The 25,566-nt window shown below is 46.7% G+C and overlaps 9 protein-coding genes across 9 annotated transcripts; 5 read left to right on the top strand and 4 right to left on the bottom strand.

Moving 5' to 3' along the window:
• Positions 1-830: 830 nt before the first annotated feature.
• On the top strand, positions 831-3,373 carry KATG2 (Catalase-peroxidase 2; the record flags this gene model as incomplete). The annotated part of the gene is made up of 5 exons (XM_044850772.1): positions 831-1,116; positions 1,167-1,394; positions 1,443-1,874; positions 1,929-2,064; positions 2,113-3,373. 5 exons carry the CDS (start codon positions 831-833, stop codon positions 3,371-3,373), a joined length of 2,343 nt encoding a protein of 780 aa, XP_044709484.1.
• A 3,009-nt stretch (positions 3,374-6,382) lies between these two features.
• Positions 6,383-6,823, bottom strand: FPOAC1_006286 (uncharacterized protein; the record flags this gene model as incomplete). Its single annotated transcript, XM_044850771.1, has 1 exon — positions 6,383-6,823. The coding sequence occupies one exon, from the start codon at positions 6,821-6,823 to the stop codon at positions 6,383-6,385; it is 441 nt and encodes a 146-aa protein (XP_044709483.1).
• Positions 6,824-7,755: 932 nt separating this feature from the next.
• On the bottom strand, positions 7,756-9,184 carry FPOAC1_006285 (uncharacterized protein; the record flags this gene model as incomplete). Its single annotated transcript, XM_044850770.1, has 3 exons — positions 7,756-8,681; positions 8,742-8,916; positions 8,972-9,184. 3 exons carry the CDS (start codon positions 9,182-9,184, stop codon positions 7,756-7,758), a joined length of 1,314 nt encoding a protein of 437 aa, XP_044709482.1.
• A 2,780-nt stretch (positions 9,185-11,964) lies between these two features.
• Positions 11,965-13,591, top strand: FPOAC1_006284 (uncharacterized protein; the record flags this gene model as incomplete). Its single annotated transcript, XM_044850769.1, has 3 exons — positions 11,965-12,235; positions 12,284-12,733; positions 12,792-13,591. The coding sequence occupies 3 exons, from the start codon at positions 11,965-11,967 to the stop codon at positions 13,589-13,591; spliced, it is 1,521 nt and encodes a 506-aa protein (XP_044709481.1).
• Positions 13,592-13,927: 336 nt separating this feature from the next.
• Positions 13,928-15,169, top strand: FPOAC1_006283 (uncharacterized protein; the record flags this gene model as incomplete). Its single annotated transcript, XM_044850768.1, has 1 exon — positions 13,928-15,169. One exon carries the CDS (start codon positions 13,928-13,930, stop codon positions 15,167-15,169), a length of 1,242 nt encoding a protein of 413 aa, XP_044709480.1.
• Positions 15,170-16,474: 1,305 nt separating this feature from the next.
• On the top strand, positions 16,475-18,337 carry FPOAC1_006282 (uncharacterized protein; the record flags this gene model as incomplete). The annotated part of the gene is made up of 5 exons (XM_044850767.1): positions 16,475-16,678; positions 16,732-16,817; positions 16,866-16,895; positions 16,941-17,776; positions 17,832-18,337. The coding sequence occupies 5 exons, from the start codon at positions 16,475-16,477 to the stop codon at positions 18,335-18,337; spliced, it is 1,662 nt and encodes a 553-aa protein (XP_044709479.1).
• Positions 18,338-18,690: 353 nt separating this feature from the next.
• Positions 18,691-20,753, top strand: FPOAC1_006281 (uncharacterized protein; the record flags this gene model as incomplete). The annotated part of the gene is made up of 6 exons (XM_044850766.1): positions 18,691-18,831; positions 18,884-19,348; positions 19,410-20,157; positions 20,208-20,319; positions 20,379-20,595; positions 20,646-20,753. 6 exons carry the CDS (start codon positions 18,691-18,693, stop codon positions 20,751-20,753), a joined length of 1,791 nt encoding a protein of 596 aa, XP_044709478.1.
• Positions 20,754-21,024: 271 nt separating this feature from the next.
• On the bottom strand, positions 21,025-22,828 carry FPOAC1_006280 (uncharacterized protein; the record flags this gene model as incomplete). Its single annotated transcript, XM_044850765.1, has 2 exons — positions 21,025-21,744; positions 21,800-22,828. The coding sequence occupies 2 exons, from the start codon at positions 22,826-22,828 to the stop codon at positions 21,025-21,027; spliced, it is 1,749 nt and encodes a 582-aa protein (XP_044709477.1).
• Positions 22,829-23,607: 779 nt separating this feature from the next.
• On the bottom strand, positions 23,608-25,440 carry FPOAC1_006279 (uncharacterized protein; the record flags this gene model as incomplete). The annotated part of the gene is made up of 2 exons (XM_044850764.1): positions 23,608-24,278; positions 25,245-25,440. The coding sequence occupies 2 exons, from the start codon at positions 25,438-25,440 to the stop codon at positions 23,608-23,610; spliced, it is 867 nt and encodes a 288-aa protein (XP_044709476.1).
• Positions 25,441-25,566: the final 126 nt, after the last annotated feature.

Genomic DNA, 25,566 nt, shown 5'->3' with positions numbered 1-25,566 from the left:
TCAATAAAGCTTAATTAGTCTCGAAACGAATGGTTCCGTGCTCCAAAGTTTATATCAAGCTAAAATTACCACCTTCTTTGTCTGACATGTCACGTAAACGAATAGTAACGCAGAAGCCGTAATATCTAGCCACTGATTTGACCTTCTGTAAGCATACCCAGATCCCTGTCGGCAGTTGGAGTACTAACTGCAGGGCTTGGAGAGTGAAGGCTTGGACTTGAGCACCGCTTATCAGGGTCTCATCAGAATCAGCACTTGATTTCTCCGTCTCCACTCCCGCTACTCGGAAGAGACAACTAGACAAGGTATTGTCACCGCCTATCACCATCTGTTTGGAGTAAGAAACACCACAAGGGGAGCCCGGCCTGGCTCCAGCATGACGTTGGTGTTGGTGCTTACAAGAGAAGGATGCACTTTCTGCTTTGCTTTGCACACGTGCTAGTCTATGTATCCGTACATACACCACAAACCTTGACCCTGTCATTTCCTTGTAAACAGCCTCCTTGCTTTTTTTTACTTTGCCCCATCGTAAATAGCTACCCGCATGAAAGTGAGTGACTTGTCTGTACCTTTCTTAATCGTAATAGCTTATCCCAGCATTTCTCTTGTTGCAGGACGCCTTATTCTACTAACAGTACCGGCTTGGTCGTTGCAGCCCCTGTAGATCCAAGCAGCATAGTTTCACTGTCGCCGCCTACAAAACTAAACATAAATCCACCTCAAATTCGTCACACAACACAGGTCTACTCACCAACTCATCAACTCGCTCTGTCAGTCAGTATTCGCCACACATACAGATCTGACAAGACAAGACAAGAGGCCTATTCGTTATGCACGCCAAATCTCTCTTGCTGGCTACTGGCCTTGTGCCACTTGTAGCTGGCGACTGCCCCTTCGCCGCCAAGCGTGATACACAACAGAACTTGTTGCCCCCTAGAGAAATCTCCGAAGACTTTGGACGTTGCCGTGTCGCCAGTAACCAAGCTGGTGGCGGTTCAAGAACCAAGGACTTCTGGCCTTGCCAGCTACGACTTGATGTTCTTCGACAGTTTTCGCCACAAGTCAACCCACTAGGCGAGGAGTTTGACTACGCCGAAGCATTCCAGTCTTTGGATTGTGAGTATCTATACAACCTATTCAATAGACACGTCACTGACAAATTTCAGTCGAGGCTCTTAAGAAGGACATCCACGAGCTTCTTACTGATTCCCAGGACTGGTGGCCCGCTGACTTTGGTCACTATGGTGGTCTCTTTATCCGTATGGCCTGGCATAGCGCTGGTACTTACCGTGCCATGGACGGCCGTGGTGGTGGTGGAATGGGTCAACAGCGATTCGCTCCCCTCAACAGCTGGCCTGATAACCAGAACCTTGACAAGGCCCGTCGTCTGATCTGTACGTGTTACTGCTAACTACTGAAAACTCCTATTCTAACAAATTCAGGGCCTATCAAGCAGAAGTACGGCAACAAGATCTCTTGGGCTGATCTTATGCTCCTTGCTGGTAACATCGCCCTCGAGAGCTCAAACTTCACAACTCTTGGTTTCGCTGGTGGCCGTCCTGATACATGGCAAGCCGACGAGTCCATCTACTGGGGTGCCGAGACCACTTTCGTCCCCAAAGGTAACGACGTCCGTTACAACGGTAGCACCGACATCTATGAACGCGCCAACAAGCTCGAGAAGCCTCTTGGTGCCACTCACTTCGGTCTGATCTACGTCAACCCTGAAGGTCCTGATGGCAGCTCTGACCCCAAGGCTTCCGCCCTGGATATCCGTGAGGCCTTTGGCCGTATGGGTATGGATGATGAGGAGACTGCTGCTCTTATCATTGGTGGACACACCCTTGGAAAGACCCACGGTGCTGTCCCTGGAAGTAAGTGCCTATAAGCCTCAAAGATGAGCTGAGTGTTGACTAACTGGTGCGCAGAGAACATTGGCCCTGAGCCTGAGGCTGCTGACCTTGGAGAGATGGGTCTCGGATGGCACAACAGTGTTGGTGAGGGCAACGGTCCCAACCAGCAGACCAGTGGTCTTGAAGTCATCTGGTCCAAGACCCCTACCAAGTGAGTCTCGTCTACCATTTCCCATCTAATCCTACTAACGAAATTTAGGTGGAGCAACCACTTCCTTGAGAGTCTTCTCGGTAACAAATGGGCCCTTGTCGAGTCCCCAGCAGGCGCCCATCAGTGGGAAGCAGTCAACGGTACACTCGACTACCCCGACCCATTCGACACCACCAAGTTCCGCCGCGCTACTATGCTCACCTCCGATCTCGCCCTCATCAATGACGAATCCTACCTCAAGATCTGCAAGCGCTGGCTCAAGAACCCCGAGGAGATGAACGAGGCTTTCGCAAAGGCGTGGTTCAAGCTTCTTCACCGTGATCTTGGACCCACCTCTCGATACCTCGGACCTGATGTCCCCAAGGAGAAGTTCATCTGGCAAGATCCCCTCCCTGAGCGAAAGGGAGACATCATCACCGACGAGGATGTTTCCAGCCTCAAGACTGCTATCCTAGAGACCGAGGGTCTGGATATCTCCAAGTTGGTTTCTACTGCCTGGGCTTCTGCTTCTACCTTCCGCGGTACCGACAAGCGTGGTGGTGCCAACGGTGCTCGCATTGCTCTTGAGCCTCAGGTCAGCTGGGCCAGCAACAACCCCAAGCAGTTGAAGCAGGTCCTGTCCGCTCTCAAGAGCGTTCAGAAGGAGTTCAACGCCAAGTCCGAGTCCAAGCAGGTCTCTCTTGCCGATCTGATTGTTCTCGGTGGTGTTGCCGCTGTTGAGAAGGCTGCCAAGGACGCTGGTTTCAAGGACATCGAGGTTCCCTTCACCCCCGGTCGTGTCGATGCTACTCAGGAGCAGACCGATATCGCTCAGTTCAACTACCTTGAGCCTCTCGCAGATGGCTTCCGTAACTACGGACATGGAACTGCTCGTGCTCGTACAGAGGAGATTCTCGTCGACAAGGCCGCTCTCCTCACTCTTACCCCACCCGAAATGACCGTCCTTGTCGGTGGTCTCCGCGCTCTCAACGCCAACTTTGACGGTTCATCCAACGGTGTCTTGACTGAGAAGAAGGGCCAATTGACCAACGACTTCTTTGTCAACCTGCTTTCCCCTGCTTTCAAGTGGTCCAAGAAGGACCAGCGCGGCGAGCTCTGGACTGCCACTGACCGTGCTACCAAGTCCACCAAGTGGACTGCCACGCGTGCTGATCTTGTCTTTGGATCTCACGCCGAGCTCCGTGCTATTTCTGAAGTCTACGGCAGCTCTGATGCCAAGGAGAAGTTCGCCAAGGACTTCGTTGCTGCCTGGACCAAGGTCATGAACCTCGATCGCTACGACGTCAAGGTCAAGAAGGGAAGCAAGTAGAGATACGCGTTAATGGTCAGGCAGTCACTTGCCCCTTTTCTGTTTTAGACTTAAATATTTTCACTCTTCCTTTTACATATTGCGCTTAGCCTTTATATCAGTTTATACTATATTCGTACAATAGAACACATTAAAAACATCAACGTTCGGAACTCACTTACACATGTTGAGGCTATCTACCAATTCTTTATGTATGAACTCATTGGGTTAGATGGCAAACATAGAAAAGGCAAATAGGTTGTATTCCTTACACTATTTATGATTCCTCGTAGGGCTTAAGGCGGCTAAGATTTCTGCTGATGACTGGACTAGGGGATGTATATAATATAGAAGCAGCTTTTTGTAAATCTGCCTGCAGAATTTATTAAACTTATGTTTTGCAATACTATGCAGACCACTATTTACCAGTCATCTGTAATAAAGTCACCTACCATGAGGAACTATAAGATATTACTAGTTGCATATTATCCAGTGTCTAAAAGTTAATGAGATTAAATTACTATCCAGACTCAATTAAATCGTTAATAATATAATACAATAAATCTTCTTTCTTACTATTACTATTTTTACTTTTCAGTTTTTTATTTTTTCATTTCTTCTACTATATATAGTTTACAATTTTGCAGTTCTATAACAAGTCAGGAAAAGGGAAAGGAGGCAAGTTTAATATGAAAGTTAAGTTCTAGACAATATATAATAGGCAGTGATAAGTTGACTGCGAAGGTGAGGTCGATAGATAAGAGTTAACTGTAAGACACTAATATTAGCATATGGGATATCGTTTTAAAATACATCCACTGTCAATTTGATTAGAAATTTCCTTACAGATGTGTGATTTTGAGTCATCGCCACTAATTCCATATCATTTTATGAATCAACACCTCTATTTCGCAATATTATTCTTTGGTACATTGCTAATACAATAGTCAAGTTTTGATATCCTAGTTGCGCTGTTTGTTAATAAATTGAGGTTGCGAATACCCTACTACTGCTATTCGGGTTTCAATTTCTTTCACCAGCGTAAATGTATTCAGTTTCTCTCTCAGTAAGATATTCACCTTGCCATATTAGAAGAGCATATAGTAATTTGCAAATACCCTACTGTGGTCCTTTATAATTCAATTTCTTCTTCCAGTGTAAAATATATTCAGTTTGCATAGCCAGATACCCACCTTGCTGCATTTAGGGAACATATAGCAAATTGCGAATATCCTACTGCTGCCTTTTAGGATTCAAGCGCTTCCACCAAGCTAGAAATGTACCCAGTTTTATATAGCCAGATTTCCACCTTGCCACATTTGAGAAGCATATAGCAATTTGCGAATATCTAGTAAACAAGTCAGTAGTAATTAAAACATTACAAAATTGAAATGATGCATTCTTTGGAGTTGCGAAGCCCACACACTGAGATCCTGTAATCTTTTCTTACACGATCATGTAGCGCTTGCGGAGCGACGTGGTTTTAGGCTCCAACCGACAAGGTTGCGAAACCTACATATGAAAATCTTGCAGTCATTTCTCATATTATAGCAAATTCCAAGGATTCCCCGTCAAGATGATAACCTATGGTGTACTGTCGTTGAATTGAATTCTATTATATGATCTTTTAGCAGTCGTTTCAATTAGCCGTATCTCCATCAGTGCAAGCTGTTGTCTAATACTCCCAATGTTATAATTTACTCGCGTCTGCATCTTGGTGCTACTATCTGTACTTTTCGCAAAACCCATGCTAACTTGTCGTCTCAAGTGTGTTAGCCATGAGTAGCACCCAGCGTATTAGTCTGTATTTCGCATTGATAACAGATAGGGTTTAGTAGATTCAATATGATCTTACCTTCTATAAGACGACAATATCATGCGTGGACGCGCTTCTTTCCTGCTAGTCAGATCATTTTGTGAGTATTCTTAAATGCAAGAAACTGTCAAAGATAATTTTGCTCAATAATTTCTACATCAAGCCGGCAAAGATAACCAAGTGGTCAAACAGAGTATAAGCGGGGAGTTAAGGCAAATGTAATTCATTGATGTTGTAAAAACGAAGCTTCTCGAAGTTTAACCGCCTCCAAGATAAGACCTCCCTTTCGGGTAACAGAAAAATAAACCTCCTAAGTCTTAGGGTAGAAAAATAAATAGACTAAGAACCATAGTCTAAGGAGCATAAAGTGTTCCACTATTTCGTCTCTTATGCTTCCCGCGGCCTTGAGGACCATCCATACTAAGAGAAGATAAGGTAGATGCTTGATGTGTAAAGGAGTGTCCACATCTTGACAGCAAAAGTTTTCAAAACTGCCTTCGCAACTTGCCCTGCTGCCATTAACCATCACTACTTATAAAGCTAATAATACCAATAACTATTTTTGGCAAGTATATCTCATTCTTCATCCCCCTTACTCTCTTTGCCCATCAATCGCAGAGTCAACCCATACTAGTCAATCCCTTTCGCAATTACACCTAATTTTCTAAATCCACTACTCTCTTTATCTCTCAATTATAGAGTCAACCCCCAGCAAATATCTTTCGCAACTGAAGCATATTATTGATCTCCCTTGCTCCTATTTACCTATTGATCATCAAACAAACCCATACCAGCAAATGTCTTTAGCAATCATATCTCATCGTTCATCTTCTGTCCTCAGCATGATGCATCCTCGTTGCGGAATGTAATACAATGACCTTCTCAACCACTCGTTCTCTTCACCTCCTCCATCGGCTTCATTGCCAGATGACAAGAGGTCGCCTTCCTCCTCTAAATCCAAGATCTCAAGCGGTTGCATATTGAATGGCGCTCGAATGTGAACTGGAGTGTTAATCTTTTCAAGAGACATTGTATTGTGAAAGGTGAGTTTGCGGTGAGGCCCAGTCGGATACTGCGAAATTGTGCCGGAAGCCTGTCTTAGATACGGGGGATCATCTCCTCAAAGCTCGATCGATACGCTTCTCGGGGTATATGTGCAAGGGCGATTCATTTCTGCACAGCATTTGCATACCCAGGTATCAGTGATTTGGATCTCAATTGCAGAAGATCTTCTCAGTAGGGAGGGAGTACTTGCAAAAGTCGTATTGGATATCGTTCATAGCGTCGTTCATGGTTTGCCATATGATATCTGCGCCTGAAGCAGACCAGAACTTGTCCTTCACGTGTGGTGGATCGCATCCCATGATTGTAAAACTGTTGCCGAATTGCTCTGCCATTAACTTGACGTTCAAATTCCAAGAGCCTAGTGCTGGAGCAGGCTGAAAACCTTTCGCTTTCCTTGGGACCCAACGACAGGTTTGTTGCATGTGGTCAACCTTGAGCTCCCTCACTTGCCTTGTGCCAAGTGACATCGTCTCGAATCCGTTCAAAGGCTCCGTCCGTGTAATTCCTTTATACACTTGAACAATCGAGATAACTCGCTTCCAGCCGGTGATGGAACCTTCGATAGTTGCGACTTTCTTTCCGTAGGACATGATTGGGATGGTCCGCTTTTCTTGTGAAGGTTCATCAAGCCACTATGCGCGAACTGCGAAACAAGAAGCAAGCTCAAGTCCAACAGTTAGAGCTCCTAGCCAGTTATTCTGGCTATTGTTTGAAGGTTTCCGAGGCGTAAGTCCCGAAGTATACATATAAAATGCAGTTATTCTGGTATGGACGAGAACCATCTATAATCTCGAAAAACAAGGTATCTCACTTTGGAATGAAAGTCCCTGAGGCAGTTTTGGGAAAAGTCGGATAGCAGCTTCCCTCCGTCAGATCCTCTTGCCACAAGAAACAAGAGGATTATGTTGTCAAGCACGCGAAAAGGGGCAGGCTTTCTGTAGGTAGTAAAAGTGCGAACCTCGAGCTTCAGAACGGGCACTCTGGGCATTTGATGATACGCGATTTAAGTTTCCGCTAACAACCTGCAAATTGCTTTCAACATAGGGTTCCAGTCTCGAATACGAATTCACTAATTTCGTCGCTTTAGCCGTGCACTAGGAATGGCACCAAGGGCCAGCGAGGGTTCGTTTCAGGGTATCAGAAACATTGGCCACTGGAAGCATAAGAGACGAAATAGTGGAACATTTTATGCTCCTTAGGCTATACTTCTTAGATTACTTATGTTAGTACCCTAATACAAATAGAATGGGGGATTGTATTGATGTGGAAGTCATCAGAGACTTGGTTAAGTTCAACATCATCTGAGTGATGTATAGTCACGTAGTTACGCACGTGATATTCTTCACATCCAACAACCAACAACAACAGTCAAACCAAAAGCGACAGGGACAAGGGTGTAATGATGTAGAAATCATAAACATTATATTCTGTATCTCATAGTGCTTTTTGCACCATCTATCGTAAAGTGTAAAGCTCCAAAAGGCTTCTAATTAACCTGTAGTATTCGTTCCTTTTCAATCCTCTAAGCCATGTCGCTGGCCTTCTTCTCGTGCTGCTCAATAATGACATCGTTCTTCTCGTTACCAGTAATCTCATCGACCTGAGACTCGGGAGTCTTATCAACGAGGACCTTCATGCCGCCACGGACCCAGCACACAGCGACGTAGCCGAGGACGTAAACGAAGCCAATAGTAGGGACAACATAGCTGATACGAGTGCCCTTGGCATCAGCAATGGCTCCCTGGATAGGAGGGAACACGGCACCGCCTGATACACCCATGACGAGAATACCAGCAGCACGTCGAGTGTGTCGGCCAAGGTTGGCGGTACCGAGGGCGAAGATGGTAGGGTACATGGGAGCCTCAAAGAAGAAGATGGTAATCAGAACACCGATGGAGGCAGCACCGGAACCAGCACTGCAGTAGGCAGTAAGGGCGATGGCACAGCAAGAGTAGACGACCATGATGAACTCGGCTCGGAGGAAGACAGCCAGACCGGTGGCAAAGAAGCGACCCACGGTGAAGGTGATGAGAGCGTAGCTAAGCATGTTGCTAGCAGAGGCAGTAGAAACACCACCGTTCTCGTGAGCGTAATTGATGAAGAAGGTGGCAATGGTGACCTGGGCACCAACGTAGCAGAACTGAGCGCCAAAGGCAAACCACATGTTGTACTGCTTCCAGATGGAACCCTCGTTGCTGTGTCCAGCCTCATCCTCGATAACAGCCTCGGAGATCTCAGGAAGCTTGGCAAAGAAGAAGAGAACACCAACAGCGGCACCAGCACAGGCGACAGCGAGGTAGACAAACTGCACATTGGTAAGGCTGTTCTGGTTCTCGCCAGTGAAGAAGAACTTGGAGGCGATCAAGGGACCAATGAAGGAGGCAACACCGTTCCAAGACTGGCAGAACTGCAGACGAGCGTTGGCACTGGCTGGGTTACCAATAACGACTGCGTAAGAGTTCGCAGAAGTCTCTAGAGTGGCTAGGCCGCAAGCTATAACCAACGTACACGCACAAAAGCCGCCGAATACTGCTCGTCCGTTGGCATTGGAGTCGGCTGACTTGGCAACGGGCCAGAACAGGATGGCGCCGAGGGAGTAGAGAGAGAGACCCATCAGAATGGTTTGCTTGTAGCCTCGTCGCTTGAGAACCTCAGCTGCGATGGGAGAGAATAGCAAATAACCCTGTATATAACGATTAGCATGTTGCACAAGGTGATCTCTGTGATCAGTCACTTACACCACCAAAGTACATGACCTGGAGGCCAGTAGACTCAAGACGGCTGATGCCGAGAACTGTTTGGAAATGCTTGTTGAGGACATCGAGAAGACCATAGGAGAAACCCCAGAGGAAGAAAAGAGAGATGACGAGGGCGAGGGGGAAGATGAGGGCGCGACCCTTGAGGTAGCCGCCGGCCAATTGAGGCGCCGCAACAGGAATACCGCCAGCCATTGTGGTATAGAAGTAAAAGACAAAGAAGTCTAAATAATCTATCAGAAAGAAGCTGATGAGATTGAATTGATTGATGAGGAGATGAGTGCTGATGAACAAGAAATGTTTGGAGGTGATGGATGCGCATCTTTATACAAATCTCTCCCCCCAGACTTCACACCAAAAACGAGCCCAGATTTTATCGCCCCGACACTAAAACCAAGAGTGGAATCCACTTTCCCCAACACTCCTCAATCTAAAAATCCCCAGACTCCAGACTTGGGGTTGGAGTCGGGTTAGTGTGGAGGATGAGCAGCTACTCCAGCGGAGTAAACAAGCTTCTCCACAGCTCCATGACCCCAACTTGCGAAAAAATTCTTGTTGGCCAACAGTCCAGCGACACTGGCGGCGTCGCCTAACCCGGGTCCATGAATCGAGACCAGTCTGGGGAAGAACCATAAAACAAGCTATGAGTGGGGGAGGAACAAGCTCAGCCAGTCGCCATCTTGGAGTCAGACGCCTAAGAGACCATGTTCCCAGCTTAGACTACATCAGGTAAAGACTCTGTGGAGAGCTGTTGCAGGTCGGACCGACAATACGGCCGTTGATGGCTTCACTAAATAAGCTTAGTAGGCCAAGAGGCCGCTGTGTAGATCTTCCGGTGCCACTTTCAATTCGCTGTTGAGCGACAAAACGGGTTTTCAAGGCTTTGAACTATTCGGGCCTTTACACACGGTCCAAGACACGCTATCGACCGGCATCGGCAGTATCTCCCTAGTTGAGGTCGACAGTGAGCTACAAGGCTGGAAGAGTGAGCTGTTGGTTGGACGCGATACCGCTTGCATCATGTCATTGGACCATCAGGCCCCAAAGTTGCACGCCAAATGGAGATAATTTGTGAGATGGTTGCACAGTTGCTGCCAGCTAGTTAATCAAGCTTTAAAGCAAGTCTGTTGTTGAGCTCCTAGTGGGTAGCAGACAAATTGGACTACCAAGTCTTATGGTACGAAAATGGATAGTCTAAGAACTGTGGTCTAAAGAGCATAAACTGACCTATTAATTTTGTCTCTTACGCTTTTTGGGGACAATTTTTCTGATAACCTGAGGAGCTTCTATGAGGTTTTTACTCTGTGAATACATGCCATGTGTTGCACACGATCAAGAATAGCTCCCCCGGCTCGCTTTTGGAGTACATCTTGGCACTCATCATCCTTGAGAGATTGGGTATACATCACTCACTAGACTGGCTCGAAAGCCACAGTTCTGTTGCATCCGGCCCGTATATGATGCCACTGAGCCAACAATCGTGGTCAATCTTTACCCAAAACACGCGGCCATTTAAAACGCGTTAATTAATATCGCGCAATTGCCAACATAAAGGGGTCGATGATCCAATATGACTGACAGTCCAAGGACGAAGGGAAGAAATCCTTCCTTGATCCTGGCCTGGCCTGAGCTTTGTCGCAGCGAGAGTCATACCCTGGCTCCATGAGGGGAACGCAGTCTGGCCTTGGCAAGATGAATCAAGAGAATTGGGGAAATTCCTCCGGAATGCGTCTGCACGAAATCCCATTCTCGTCAAGTTACCCGTAGTCGTGGACGTAATCTCAAATCTGGGTCTAACCCCTTTATGGCCTGGCTACGAAGATGCTTCCAGGGAGGTTCGATTCCTTCTAGTGGCCACGTGAGGTCCGAAAATTAAACTCTTTAACGTTAGTCCCAGTAGCGATAGCTTGTGCAACCGGGCTTAACCGATTCATGAGGGCTGCAGAAATAGTGACCAGGCCGTTTTTATCATGGTTGTAGGACGGTTTGACCCGAAAAGCCACTTTAGATCCCATCCAAAGTTTTGTGCAGATCGAATTTCACAAGCTTGTCTTTTGACATTTGATAGTCTAATTTTTCACAGATGCGGTTACCGTAGGCGGCTTTGCCTAGATCCAGATTTCAGATGTTGCCACTCTCAATACTGATCTGTTTGATGGGCACCCAAGAAACTGGAGATACAGTGGATAAATCCTGGGGCGAAAGTGGGAGAAAACGCACAAACAAAAATCACTCTAGGCTGATGAAAGTTCGAGTTGGTGATTTGTTTGTTTCTGCTTCCTTCCATGAAATGTCTCCACTGATCTCGAGTCAAATTAACAGTCTGAGCTTGAAGCTAATGCATCCACTTTGCCTTATTGTTGCCGCGACTGCCCGAGTTTGCAGTGAATCGGCAGGGATAAATGCACGAAATATGAACGGGGTAGTCATGTGTTTCGTGAATATGCTTGTCATCAGGATTGGTATTTGACGTGAAAGGTTTCAATGATGAGACATTTTGCCGCATGATAACACATCTCGGAAAAGAGAGCCATGAATGGTATTCTCAAGTATCTATAAATGATGTTGATCCGTCTGTAGCTCTGATTCTTGATTGCCAGGTTTGAAGAAATGATAGGTCTAGGGTAGTTTCACTGGAGAGGGACAGGACGCGACGCAAACGACGCGTTTAGATTGGATATTAATATGCTATCTAATCTTATCTGTTAAAGGTGTGGGGTCTGACGGGCAAAACCGTTAAACGGGCTTAGCCGCAGCAAACGACCGTTTCATGCAACCGTTTCTTGAACGGTGAGACAAACGGGGTTAGTTCTCGGTGTTGACAATTGCTTACCCGCCAACTTATAACCGAACTCGTAGATGAATTTGCCGACACCGGGTTTGACGAAGAATATCCCGATTCCTGAAAATGGGTATAAGTAGATAGTGGACATTAACCCAATCATTTTAGTAGCCTTATTCAAATTCCAGAAAAAATGAGTGACCAAATACTGCTCAAGAACGGCACCGTGCTTCAGCATGACGAGAAAGATAATATTGTTGTTCTTAGAAACACGGATGTCTTGATCTCGGATAGTCGCATCGTTGAAATCAGCAAGAATATCAACAAACCCGAACATGCTTCTGTTATCGACTGTAAAGGCAAGATAATTTCACCAGGATTTATCAATGCCCATCACCATATGTGGCAGAGTCAGCTGAAGGGTCTTCTTGGGGACAGCACTATGCTAGACTATATGCTTGAAGGTACGTGACTCCATGGTCGGCCAAGAGACGAGCCTAACAAACTTCAAGCCAACCTTCAAAGCTTCAATTTCACTTCACGAGACATATTTTGGGGCCAGTTAGCTGGGTGCCTTGAAGCTCTCGATTCTGGAACAACGTGTGTTGTCGATAACGCACATATGGCTTCCCAACCTGAGCACGGCTCAGCAGCCCTCAGTGCTACGATCGCATCGGGTATACGGTCCATATTCTGCTATGGAGTTATGCCGCTTCGTGCCACAGCGTGGACAGAGACTTCTTTCGAACTTGACCGTTCTCCCCAGCCCGGTTGGCTACTGCCACAGATCGATGCTCTTGCTGCGCAAGCGCCATTTGCAGATGACCAGCGAGTCCAACTGGGATTCTTCTTTGACTCTTATTTCCTACCCGAAAATGTCATCTCTAAGACCCTAAACCACGTCAAGCAAGCGGGAGTGAAGTTGATTGCAAGCCATTACCGACATTGGCCAATCTCGAAAGGTATGTAAGAACAGGCTTTGGAGAACTTCAAGCGTTGAGTAGTTGACTTTATTTGAAGGCCAATCTAAGGTCCCAGAGCAGCTGAGCGCTTGTGGTTTGCTCGGACCTGATATCCTTCTAACACATGGTAATGGAACGACACCTGAACAAGCATCACTTCTTACATCGTCCGGGACATACATTGTCTCCACTCCAGACGCCGAAATATTCATGTCTTCCGGTGCAGACCCTGTAGCCTTCAGAGAGGACCTTCCTCTGACATGTCTCGGTGCAGACTGCCACTCTTGTGGGCCTGTCAACATGATGCACCAGATGCAAATGGCTTTAGCAAGTGATCGCACAATGCAAAACACCAAGACATTCTCTTCAGGACACTATCCTATAAAGCCACGAGCTAGCATACAGGAGGCCTTTAACTTGGCTACGATCAAGGCAGCTCGTGCGATAAATATGGACAAAGATATTGGGTCTATCGCCGTTGGCAAGTTGGCGGATCTGGTCATCTTTGACACGACATCTCCTTCCATTGGCTGTGCAGCCGAGAACGATCCATTGACAGCTATCGTTCGTCAAGCAGGGGTCAGAGAAGTCGAGACTGTCATCATCGGTGGTAAATTACGGAAGCATAACGGGGCATTGCAGGATGTGTACTTGGACGAGGGTTCCCGTGAAGGTGGCTTCGACTTGGAGCCAGAAGGAGTTGATCCAAGGGATGGATATTCATGGAGACGAGTGGCCGAGGAGTTGTCGTCAAGTAGAAGGGGTTTTCAGGAGAGGACTAGAAAGACTAATAGGGACTTGGCCAAGTCTAAATTACTTGGAATACTGGGAGGTTTAGACGATGTCCTGGTGGATTGAGACAACAATCACGGACTTTAGAACTAGGGCTCTCTTGACTTGATAGTGCTGCCCTCGAGTAAGCCATTGTAAAAATAACTTTGTCTATAGCAAAATGTCAACACAGTCAGCCAAGTTATAGGAATGGTGTCCGGAACTCGGCATAGCGTCATAAGCCTAGACGTCACGAACCCACTTTGGCCCGAACCAGCCTTGAACCCGCACAGAGTGAACGTCAGTTGAGTGCCTATAAGAGAAGACTACTGCGTCTGTAGGACTTTGAGACCTTGTTCGGTAGATCCAGCGTTCAAAGCATCTACTCACTCGATTATCCTTGTGTATCTGACAACTGCCAACATGACAAGCTCACTTGAGCCATATCGCATACCCCAACTTGAAGGTGGACACCGCCCAGGTTCCGACTCAATCTTCAACTCGCGCAGCAAAGACGACATTCTCAAAGCTCTTCAAGAATGGGAGTCCAAGCGCATTCTGCTCGTTCATAGCAAAGCTCTTGCCAATAATACTTCCATCATAAGCAACCTCAAAGAAGCCCTGGGTGATAGACTCATCACCGCCAAGGAGGGTGTCGGCTCACACTCTCCATACGAGGATGTAATCGACATTGCCCACCGAATCACTAGCGAAAACATAGACTGCGTTATTTGCGTCGGCAGCGGTTCATATTCTGACGCCTGCAAAGTTGCACGCCTAATGTCAGCGACCCTACCTCGAGGCTTCGAGGAGAAAGATATGGAGGCTCTCCTCGATCAAGAAAAAGGCATCGCACCCCAGGATAAGATGAAGAAGGCAGAAGGAGTAAAACTTATTCTGGTACCTACAAGTTTGTCCGCCGGAGAGTGGAACCATACAGCGAGCTGCACCAACAGCGCTGGCAAGAAGCAGCATTTCTCTCTCAAAGATGGCGGCGCACCGGATTTGATCTTGATGGATCCTTGGATTGCGAGGACGGCGCCCGAGAGACTGTGGTTGAGCTCTGGTATACGTGCCGTGGATCACTGCATTGAGACACTTTGCAATCCAGAGTGTGCAAAGTACCCCGATGTTCAAGAGTGGTGCGAGAAAGCCCTACGCGATTTAGCCAAGGGCCTGGTTGAGTACAAGGAGGGTGTCAATCGCGGAGAAGAAGGTGAGGAAGAGCTTGTCCATGGCATCAGTAAATGTCAAGCAGGAAGTCGAATGGCTCTCATGGGCTTTATTATCTACAGCGTCAACATGGGTGCCAGCCACGCAATCGGTCATCAATTGGGCAGCGTAGGAAAAGTCATGCACGGCATCACGAGCTGCATCATGCTCCCTCCTGTGTTACGCTATACCAAAGAAAAGAACCCAGATGCGCAAGAAAGAATTGTCAAGATCTTTAATGAATCACTGGGATGGAACGAGGCCGAGGCGGGAGACTGTGTTGCGCGGTTGGTCAAGATCATTGACTTGCCGTGTAGCTTACAGGAGGTTGGAGTGACGCGGGACGAGCAGATTGAGCAGATCATTGACAAGACCATGACAGACGCTTTGTTTTCGTTTGGAAAGATTCTGACAAGAGATGAGGTCTCTCAGATTGTGTACTCGGCCAAATAGACATGCGATCGTGGCGGGATGTATCATTGGGTTTGGCTGAGGGTGTTAAGTCCGGTCGAATAGCTCGTGGATGAGGGAGGCTTTCACCATATGTTCTAGTTCTGCTCTTCATACCCTTCGCCCACTCAGTTTGTTTCGTGTTTCGTCTGATAGCGTCGAGGAAGGATAGTGATACGACAGCATGAACAAGCCCTTTTAAAGACCGGCAAGACTGGTCCTAACTGCAGAACTGCAAAGTACAAAGCTGAAGGACGTTGCCCAGATCCCCCAAAGTTGGTCGTGACTGAATACGCTAGGGATTATTATTTCTTAGGCTGTCGGGAGGATCGCTGTTCGGGGTCGGTCGCATGTCAGTCTGGCGTAGACTGAGGAGATTTATCGGGTATTGGGCAGTTGATCAGAGATCGGATACGAAGCGGGCTGGACAGAAGATAAGTAAATGGTATGGGCATTGAATGGAACGGGCACAAACCTCGATCTCGAGTCAATGATCATGTCACATCTCGGAGCAAGAGAAGGACCTCAAGTTCAATTCATTCTGTATCGCGCCCTTGTTCTACCTAGCCAAGCTGCTGGCTGTACAGGCAGGTAGGTATTGGTGGTTGGCATAGTGTTCGCGAGGTGACCGTATCCTTCAGTTCTCCTTGCTTGATCTTGTCCATATTTACTCTATCGATGGCCGTGCATCTCTCAAAGACTCGTCGTATCGAAGGAGTGGCTCTACGTAAGAGGCTGAAGGAGGAGTTGTCGCAGCGATGACGCTATGTTTTGAGGACCACTTTACCGGTCATCTGTTTCCGTTGAGGCGTAAAAATATTGCGTATCATCTAGTAAAGGGAGCAAAATTTTCGATTGAGTGATAAAACCTCGGTCGGCAGCCATGGCTGGTCGTTGACTGTTGTCGCTGGTTTGTCTTGATCTTGTCGTTTCTTGACTTTGATTGAAACTGAACGCGTCAGTGGTTGCGCTGTCGGGTCAGCGTGTGCCGGTTCATTGCGGGGTAAATGACTGGTTCGTGCAGCAGTCGACGCGTGCTGACATTACACACCTACACAGCGTCATCCAGTGATTACTTGGTCGATTAGTGGTAGATCCCCTAGTTAAAGATGCGAATAATTCCTTCAATTACAGCACTCGACAACCCTCCAAGAACACGTAATTCAACCTACCATTTAGCCCGGGCATTGAACCTGTCAGCAATGGATGCCTTCATCAAGAGTCAGATGGAATGGAGATAAATACTGGCTAGCTCCCAATATGATCTGAATCATTAATCAAGCTTGTAGTATTTTTAATCGTGCAGCAATGCCTTCAAAAACATTAACCCAGACGCCCATTCACACCGCAACGGTGCAATCTAATATAGATTCACCCAGTGAATCAAGACCGATTGAAGCACTTCAAATTAAAGAGCCTGGCAATGAAGAAGACAATATTGTTTTCCCCACTGGTCCGAAGCTTTGGTCAACCATGTTGTCCATGTCCATCGCCTTGTTTCTTAGTGGACTTGTAAGCCGTCGCCCTCACAATGATCACTGACTTGACTTATCAACTGCCAACAGGACATCACCATTGTTGCAGTCGCTGTGCCAAGTATAACGGACGAATTCCAGACAATAGCAGATATTGGATGGTATTCCGCTGCATAGTAAGTCCCAGGATCATGAACCCCGTAATTGTACTGATGCTCCTACAGTGGCATGTCCCTCAGCGCCTTTGTCTTTTTGTAAGTGCACTATCCTCAGTTGCCATCACCAACTGACCCTCTCAGTTTCGGTCAAGTCTACACTCTATTTTCCACTAAAGCCGTTTTTCTCATTGGCATCGCGACTTTCGAGATAGGCGCTCTAATTTGTACCCTCGCGCCTTCATCAGCTGTCTTCATCCTCGGGCGTGCAATCAGTGGTCTTGGCCGAGGAGCCATCAACGGAGGTCTATTCAAGCTTCTAAAGCAATGTTTCCCCCTCTCTAAACAAGCAATGGTTAACAGCTTGCTCAGTGGGGTTGGAAGTCTCGGCCTCATCACTGCACCTACCATTGGCGGTGCCTTGGTCGATGCTTTCTCGTGGAGAGCGTGCTTTGGTGTCAACATTCCCCTTGGTGTCTTGTGCTTGATCTTGACGTGGTACGGCGTCCATGAGTCTTCTCATCATCGAGAGAATGCACCTGTGCTCACATTGAAAGAAAAGATTAAGAAGATTGACTTCCTTGGGACTTTAATCGCTGTCCCGGCTGTTACCTGTCTTCTCATGGCCTTGCAATGGGGAGGTACAAAGTTTGGCTGGGGCAGCTGGCAGATTATCTTGCCTCTTGTCTTTTGTGCGCTGCTGTTTATTGCATTTGGTTATCTGCAATATCACCAGGGCGACAAGGCCCTGCTGCCTCCAAGAATTCTAAAGCAGAGGAGTATAATAGCGGGTATGTGGTTTGGAGCGTGTTGCGAGGGAGTTCTTGCGGTTACAGAATACTACATGTCCATCTACTTTCAAGGAGTACGAGGATATACACCTACAAAAGCTGGGTTGCTTGCTCTTCCCATGGTAGGCGGATTGTCTATCGCCTTTGTTATTTCCGGCCTTGGCACGACGTGGCTTGGATACTATTACCGTGAGTTTGATGGGTGATCTTCTGAACAGAACAGAAGCTAACCACATTCATTTAGCATTCATGTTGGCCACGAGTATCTTGACACCCATCATATCAGGCCTTCTCACAACTATCGACTTTGAGGAGCAGGTGACCAAAGCAGTTATCCTTTTGTCCTTTTTAGGTCTGGCAGTCGGTCTTGGCCTGAATAGTCCGATGATAGCACTTCAAGCCGTTCTTCCCATGGAAGACATTTCTCTTGGCGGAGCGGTCCTAACCTTTGGGGCAGGCATGGGTTCCGCGTTGTGGATTTGCGCATCAGCGACCTTGTTCCAGGATCGACTTGCTAATGAGATCAAATCGAGCTCACCAGGGACCGACGTTGATACACTTCAAAAGGCGGGGTTGTCGAAGATGAGAGAATCAATTGGACCAGAGAGGTTGCAGAGTGTGCTGAATGGGTATGAAAATGCAGTGATACAAACATTGTACATTCCATTGGCTTTGGCTGTGCTTACTATTGTTGGTTCTGTGGCTATGGAGCGCGTGTCTATCAAGAAAGAAAAAGCAAACCTAGACTAGACATTTGGGTGAAAGGAAGGAATGCAACATTGAAATGCCATAACCGAGACATCCCTTCTTCTCTCTTTTCGCATTTCCAGGTCCGTCGGTCGTAATAATAAGCAACAAGCCAAGCCAGTGACGTATCTTGACCAATCATGATCCAAGCGCCACAAAAATGATTGAGGACGTGGGAGGAGAGGAGAGGAGTAGCGTTGCCTCATATGATATCATATCATACAAATCTCCAAGTTGAACTCTTACTTTAAACCTCGGCGATAATTTGCAATTGTCAAACCATTCCCTGTCATGAAATATCGATACTATTTACGCATTCGAATCAATCAGCCAACTGGAGGACATACCGTTCATCTATGTCGACTGCGTATAGGCCAATCAAACCCGCCCTTTCAAAGGATGGGAACTTTGGAAAGGAACCCCAAGATCGGGCTGCATCAAAGAGGAATGGCATAATCAAATCAGCTTGCTTGGAGTGCCGAAAACGGAAATCCAAGGTAACAATTGCTGACTTTGAGCCCAGGATTGACTGGCTGACACTAGATATAGTGCAATGGACTCAAGCCTACATGTGCAAACTGTGCCAAATGGGGTGTGGAATGCATATACGACTCGGATGTTCGGGATGCAAAACTCAGAAATCTTCAAAGCATCAATGAGAGCCTCGAAGCAGAATTGGAGGCTGCAAAGACCCTTCTGATACAGGTAGCTTCTGGGCCGGATCGAATCAGAAGCATCGTGTTGGAGCTTTTACAGAATGCCAAGGAACCGTTGGAGATATTAGAAGTACTCAGCGACGCTGGAGGCATTGACGTTACAATGGAAGACTCACAAGTTCCTGGCGAGACGACTATTCCGCCTCTTTCGACAGAAGGTGTTTTACATCATGCAGAGTCCTTTGCTGTATCCAACTCTGGGTTAGCAGAGAATGGTTTCGAGTATTCGTCAATGACACAAGCAACCTTTTATCAATCGCATCCAGATACAACCACAAACATCCCCGTGTATCCTATAGTAAGACATATCCCAACAGTCATGATATGGAGTTTAAGTAGCACTAATGGCGTACCTTTAGTCACAAGTAAAGGACGGCTCGCCAGGTCTCCAACAACCACAAAATCTCCAGTCTCAGGCTCAGGCAACAATACCAATGCGCAGTAAGATAGAAGGCTCGCCTGATTCAATCCAACTCGAAAACAATCCCAGTACGATATCGCGTCAGCCAGGAAAACAAAGTCTTTTCTTCGAACCGTTGTTCAACCACGATGACTTCCTACTTACAACAGCGACTGATGCACCAGGACGAAGCCCTCATAATAGCCAACACGGGACAGTAAACCATATCAATGAACAGTCTCCACTGATGTATGAAGGGCCGACTCGTTCAATGCAGACCGCTACAACGGGCATCGACAGCTATATATCACCCCAATCGAATCTTGAAGCAAATAGCGAACAAGCGTTATCCTCATCGCTCGACATCCAGCCAAACTTTCGAAATCACTTCAACAATTTATCTCTCTCAAGCAGCATCCGAGCAAACGGGTACCCTGGAAGCATTCAAGACGCGCAGATACGCAACATCTTTGTCCCCGATTGGGCTGCCACCTCGCTTAACACCATACCAGACCCGGGACATCTCGATGATGCGTTTGGAGATATTTACAAACGAGGAACCAGCCTTTTGCAGAGTGGAGAACCGGTACATCGAATCGCTGGTCACCATCCCAATGTTGCAGCGCTATATGACCAGCAAGAGTTTGATAGATCGTGTCTTTTGTCACAGTGGGCAGCGAGAATGGTGCATAGCGTTAAGCATCAAGGTAATTCGCCCATTTTGGGGTCTGGGAGAGTGATTAACTGATGTCGACAGGATACGATTTCACTTGCTTTGCATCCATGAATGTATTCTGGTATATGATGAGATGGATGATTGACCCTACACCAGAGTCATATGCTGCCATGCCAGAGTGGATTAGACCGACGTGAGCTACCTCCTAGGAACCTGTCTTGGTTTTGGACAACATATATTAATGTTCGACAGGTCCCATCAGCTGTTTACACCTCATATCAGCATGGCGGACTTTGTGCTATGGCCAGGATTCCGCGACCTCGTTGTACAACTACCGCAGCTTCAGCAACGTATGGAATGGCTCGCAGATATGTCGTTGTTCATCAAGTGCGACTGGCCTTATACCCTCGAGCAGGCGTTGTATAGAAATCCTGTCTCTGAGAGAGTGGATCTTACGGATCTAGCAAAGGTAACCATTTTCATTTCTAGTCGTAAATGGCGATACTGACGATCTGACAGCAGCATGTTTGGACACTAGGATGCTGGTCTGTGGGACCTTCTTTTAGAAGATTTTTACCTAATGCGGATTCGTATCTTCTAGTACGACCGGAAGAGCAACCTGTATAAGTAGTCGTGGGAGAAACTTAGATATAAAGGTAATGGGAAGTACGGTTATAATCTAATTAGAGGGAGTTTCTTGGACCGACTGGATTTAGAAAGGCGGACTACAACGAATCCTTTCACACAGCAGGCTTATGGTAAAGATAGGATGGCAAATGTCAGATAAACAAGAAACGAATTTGGCTGCACGCACTGGACTGGGTGGCTGTTCCGAGTCATTCCTCGTGCAAATAAGGAGGGATATGACTAACTAACTAGATAGTTGAACGCAAGAGTTCTATCCACAACATTCAACCTTTGCCAACTTGACATAAACATTCTTCGGCGCCCTTGTTAACGCAACCATTTCTTCGTCCGTTGCCAACTCATCCTTTACTGGCTCCAACTTGAACTCCCAAAACACAAATGTAAAGAAGGCCTTGATTTCCATGTATGCCAGTTTCTTTCCAAAGCATGCACGAGGACCCAGGCCAAACGCTTGCTGTGGACCGTTGTTAGGATCAAAAACGGTAACCTTTTCTCCATTCTCGTTGGTCTGTGTAGTGAGCCATCTCTCTGGAACAAATTGGGAAATGTTCGATTCGTCAAAAAGTTCCATCTTGTTCACGTGTGCTTGAGAAGCTTCGGATCTCTTCTTGGGGTCAACAGGAATACTCGGCATCATGACTCCAGGGCCATTTCCTAGAAAGCCAATGGTCGTGCCCTTGGGGATGTGGTAACCGAGAATCTGTGTGTCTGTAACGGCTTCTATGAGAGTGATGGGAGCGACACGTGCGTGGCGGAGTATCTCCTCAATGACAGCATCCAGATATGGGATGTGGGCTTTCAGAACCTCGTCCATAGTTGGAACGCGCTTCTGTTCGAGTGCTTCGGCGTAGCCCGTGCGAAATGCCTCACGGAGGGTTGACTGAACACGCTGATCGTTCGTCAAGTATTTCATTCCCCATCTCAAAACACCTGACGTTGTCTCATGCCCAGCGACGAGGTAGCCAAGTAACTTCAAAGATAAGATTAGATTAGTTCACAAGGATAGATGTATAATCATGACATACCTCGCTGAGAATCGCTTGGCTTCGGTAATCTGGTTTTCGTCCCTCCTTCTCGGCAATCGCGTCTTCACGAGCCATCATGTTGTCTAAAGCACAGCGTTGTGGTTGTCCCTTTTCCCTTCTCTCAATACTCTTGGCGATCTCTCGGTTTTGCAACTTAGCACGCATTGCATTGGCCTCCCTCATCTTTGATGACAGGTTACGATACAGGAAGTGGCTGATAAGTGGGTAGGGTGATCTCATCGAAACGTTGAAACTTTCAATAAGAATATCGAAGCAGCCAAGTTCTTTATCGTAGAATGGTACATGCTCAAACTCGAACGCGTCATCATTTCCTCCAGTCGTGGTCTTGCTTCTGAGCTCATCAAGCTCTTTTCCGATCTGTCCCTGTCCAGAATCGACACCAAATGAGGCTCCCAGGATTATATCGAATGCCGCATTGTGTATATCGTGCGAAATGTCAAATGGTCGTCCTCCAGATAGTTGTCTCTTGCGATCCCAAAGGGTCATCAGAGTCGAGAACTTGTGGTGGATTTGAGGAGCTGTGGCCTGTTGGAGGAAACTGGTTGACATCAGATCACGCACCAGTTCTCTATTCCTCTTGAACTGCGGATCTGATGTCTTGAGCGTGATTTGATGATATGGTGTTAGACCTCCAAATTGCTGCCTTGTGACGTCCGCTCGGTCAAATTCTTTGAGTCTTCGCATACAGATATCCGATGCTTCAAAATGATCGGCTACAAAAACCCAGGGAAGTCCAAAGGGTTTCATGAAAACTTGGACCAAAGGAGATTGGTGTTTCACGGCTTGTACTGCCCACCACTCGCGACGGTTCTTGGCTGCTCTGAATTCGGGTATGTCGCCCATGATGGAATTGATTGCATTTTTGTTAAATGGGATGCCCGGGATCGGCTTGGGGAGGAGGGCACGTCGTATGAGATAGAGACTACTGGCAATAGAGAGAATGAGCGTCAAGATGAAGCTCGTGGACGTTTGTCCGTACAACTCGGCAAGGTGAGACGACATGGCCATTGGTGGATGATGAAGGAGTGTTGGCGTAAGCATGAGATTTGATGCGACGTCTGTTCTTTATACGCCACATGCTACATGGTAATTGCCGAGTGCTTGTAGTGTGCTTAGTACTGCAATGATGGCAACTAACGTTAACGTGCACTAATTACAAGCTGAACCTTTCCACTGGCTGCGCTTTGGCGACATCAAACCACTTCCGTGTTAGCGGGGTTGTCAGCGGAGATCTATTGCACCGTAGGATTCTGGAGAGTGTCTGTGATGGGACTTGTCCAAATGGCAATGTCTCTTCGCAAGACGGGAACGTGGGTTGGAGTCGGACAGCAATCAACACTTTCGGCTCTTTTGCTGCCGGTACTTTACATCTGATCGCATTTTCGTATTATCTTGCAGGATTCGAGATGATGCAATCCACTTGAATGATCAACGACGTGCATGGCTTTTCCCGTCTGAGGTAAGCTGACTCTGCGTTTACAGACATCTCGTTTGCCAAGAGGGTCATTGCTTAACAATACGCCCAAGCTTAGATTTAAGATGGTTGTTATTTTGTGATTTGAGTTTTATTCAGTCTGATATTGCACTCATTAACTGCTATCGAATATGCTCAAACTGGGATAGCTATATAGGAATACTGAAAATTGAGGAAGTGTTGTAACCTTGAGAATTTAGCGTCGGAAAAGACTGACTGTTTGCTGAGATTAACTAAACTCGCAAAGAAGAACTCGGTGATTTCTGGATCCGGTGAAAGGTAAGAGAGCCTATAGGAGTTAAAAGGAAAACAGCTAACGAACCCTACCACTTCTCCCAGCCTTGCACATCTCATCAAATATGCCTTTCATGTTGTAATAAATCTTCAAGAAGCTTCTTGGGTGTTTCAAACGCTTGACCCAGGCAAGTTGTGTTACAACTCTCTTTTGCTTCTGGGTTCGATGAGTCCTACTTGCCGGTGTATGTCGTTTCTTGTTGTTTTTAGACCGATGGCTGCGCCGAGCGTCTTTCTGCTGACGGGATTCTTCATCTTCTTTGAGTCTGTGTTTGTGTATCTTGCTTACTTTATTGTTCCTTCGCCGTTTTGAATTGTGAACAGGTGTATGGGATTGGGGGACAGGTTCTTTCAAAGGCACGACTTGTCGTTCTGCCAATATCATACCAGCTGGAGTTTCAGTCACAGTTGCATCCCCTTGAGCTGTAAGTTCATTCGTGCGCTGTTGTTCATTTGTGCCTGGTTCAGTATTCCGTTCAGAGGCTTCATCGCTGTTGGTGGCCAGAAGTCGTTCAAGGCTTTCTTCGCTATGTTTCAGCAAAGCATCGTACTCTAGAAAATCGTGTTCTTTGTCCTGATCACTCTCCAGACGGTATCCTTCTCGGTGGTTTTCTTGAGTTTCTTTTTCGTGTACTGGAACGTCGCTTGATGCCTCGTCGCCATCTTGGGAAGCTGAATGGTTGATAGCATCTGGACCTTTATCAGCATCTAGGTTCAAAAACTGTGTTTATTATTGAGTTGATTTTTAATGTATACTTCGGGACTTACGCCTCGGACATCTTCATATAATAGTTGATAGCATCTTCCTTCCAATCTATAGTAGCAACATAGTTTCCTTCTGTTGTAGTACTGATAGTTTGATTTGTGAAATTTGTTTGCATTGATGCCTGTACCTGTGACAGTTTCTGATTGGAAGCCTCAGATACACATTCGTCTCGCTGCTTCAGAAGCCTGACGTTGTCTTTCTCGAGCTCGACTTTCTCTTGTTTCAGGGTAGCATTGCCTCTCTCATATCGGTTTAACCGTTTTTCAACCTCTTCTAGATCCCATCTCAGTCTTAAGGTATCATACTTGGTAAGCTCGTTGTTATCTGTCTCGAGCTTAACTTTGTTTTCCTTCAGCGTAGTGTTCTTTGTTTTGTACTCAGTTGCTTGGTCCCTGATTTCTTCTCTCTCCTTTGCTGTTTTATTCCACCTTTCTTCTAAATATATTATGTTCTCTTTTGTGGCTTCTGGGGTGTTCGGGGGGATCCATTTGTGTTCACTGGCGTTCTTGTTTGAACATTGTTTGACGCCTTGATATTCCCAACGCAGAACTCTTTTCGTGTCTTGTGTTTCTTGGAGCTCTCGTAAGTCCTCTTCTGACTTTCTAAGCCTCCTCTCTAAGACTAGCGTATATGCCTTTAACTCCAAATGATCATGCAAAGCTTTTTCTTTTTCTGTCTGAGGATTTCCAACAGTTCTTTATTAGTCTGGCAAAGCTTTTGCGCTTCTTCCCTAAGCTTATCAAGGGAATGCAATTGTCTTTTCCGTACAAGGCTAACCTGCCACTCAATCGCGACTCTTATACATCGGGGTGAGTACCATATGTACCGTCTGCATTGCCTTCTACCACTGCGATGTGGAAGATTGGGACTTGGTATCCCAGTTGATGTACCTTGGCCTAACCACGATGCATCTTGCCCTGGTGTTGAGAAAGTGCTTGCTGGTGCCTCATTGCAGTCTGTAGTGCTCGATACAAGTGAAGGAGTGTCTGATGATGGAGGGCTTGGTGTCAGTAGGATATGTGCATTCTGGCTTATCAACCTGCGAGTACGGACAAGTGGTGAGTCGGGTTTGCTGCTTGAAGCCATTGCAAGCTAGGTCTTCACGGACAAAGACTTGGCTTGATATGGATGTTAGAATGTCCCAGTGATGATATAAGGTTAGCACCATTCTACCTAAACCTCTGACAGAGCCTCACTTTTGGCTCTGTACAT

Source organism: Fusarium poae, chromosome 2 (assembly GCF_019609905.1).
Source record: "Fusarium poae strain DAOMC 252244 chromosome 2, whole genome shotgun sequence".
In the NCBI taxonomy this organism is placed as follows: Eukaryota; Fungi; Ascomycota; class Sordariomycetes; order Hypocreales; family Nectriaceae; genus Fusarium; species Fusarium poae.
Note: the sequence above shows the minus strand (reverse complement) of the source record. Positions and strands in the feature narration are given on the sequence as shown.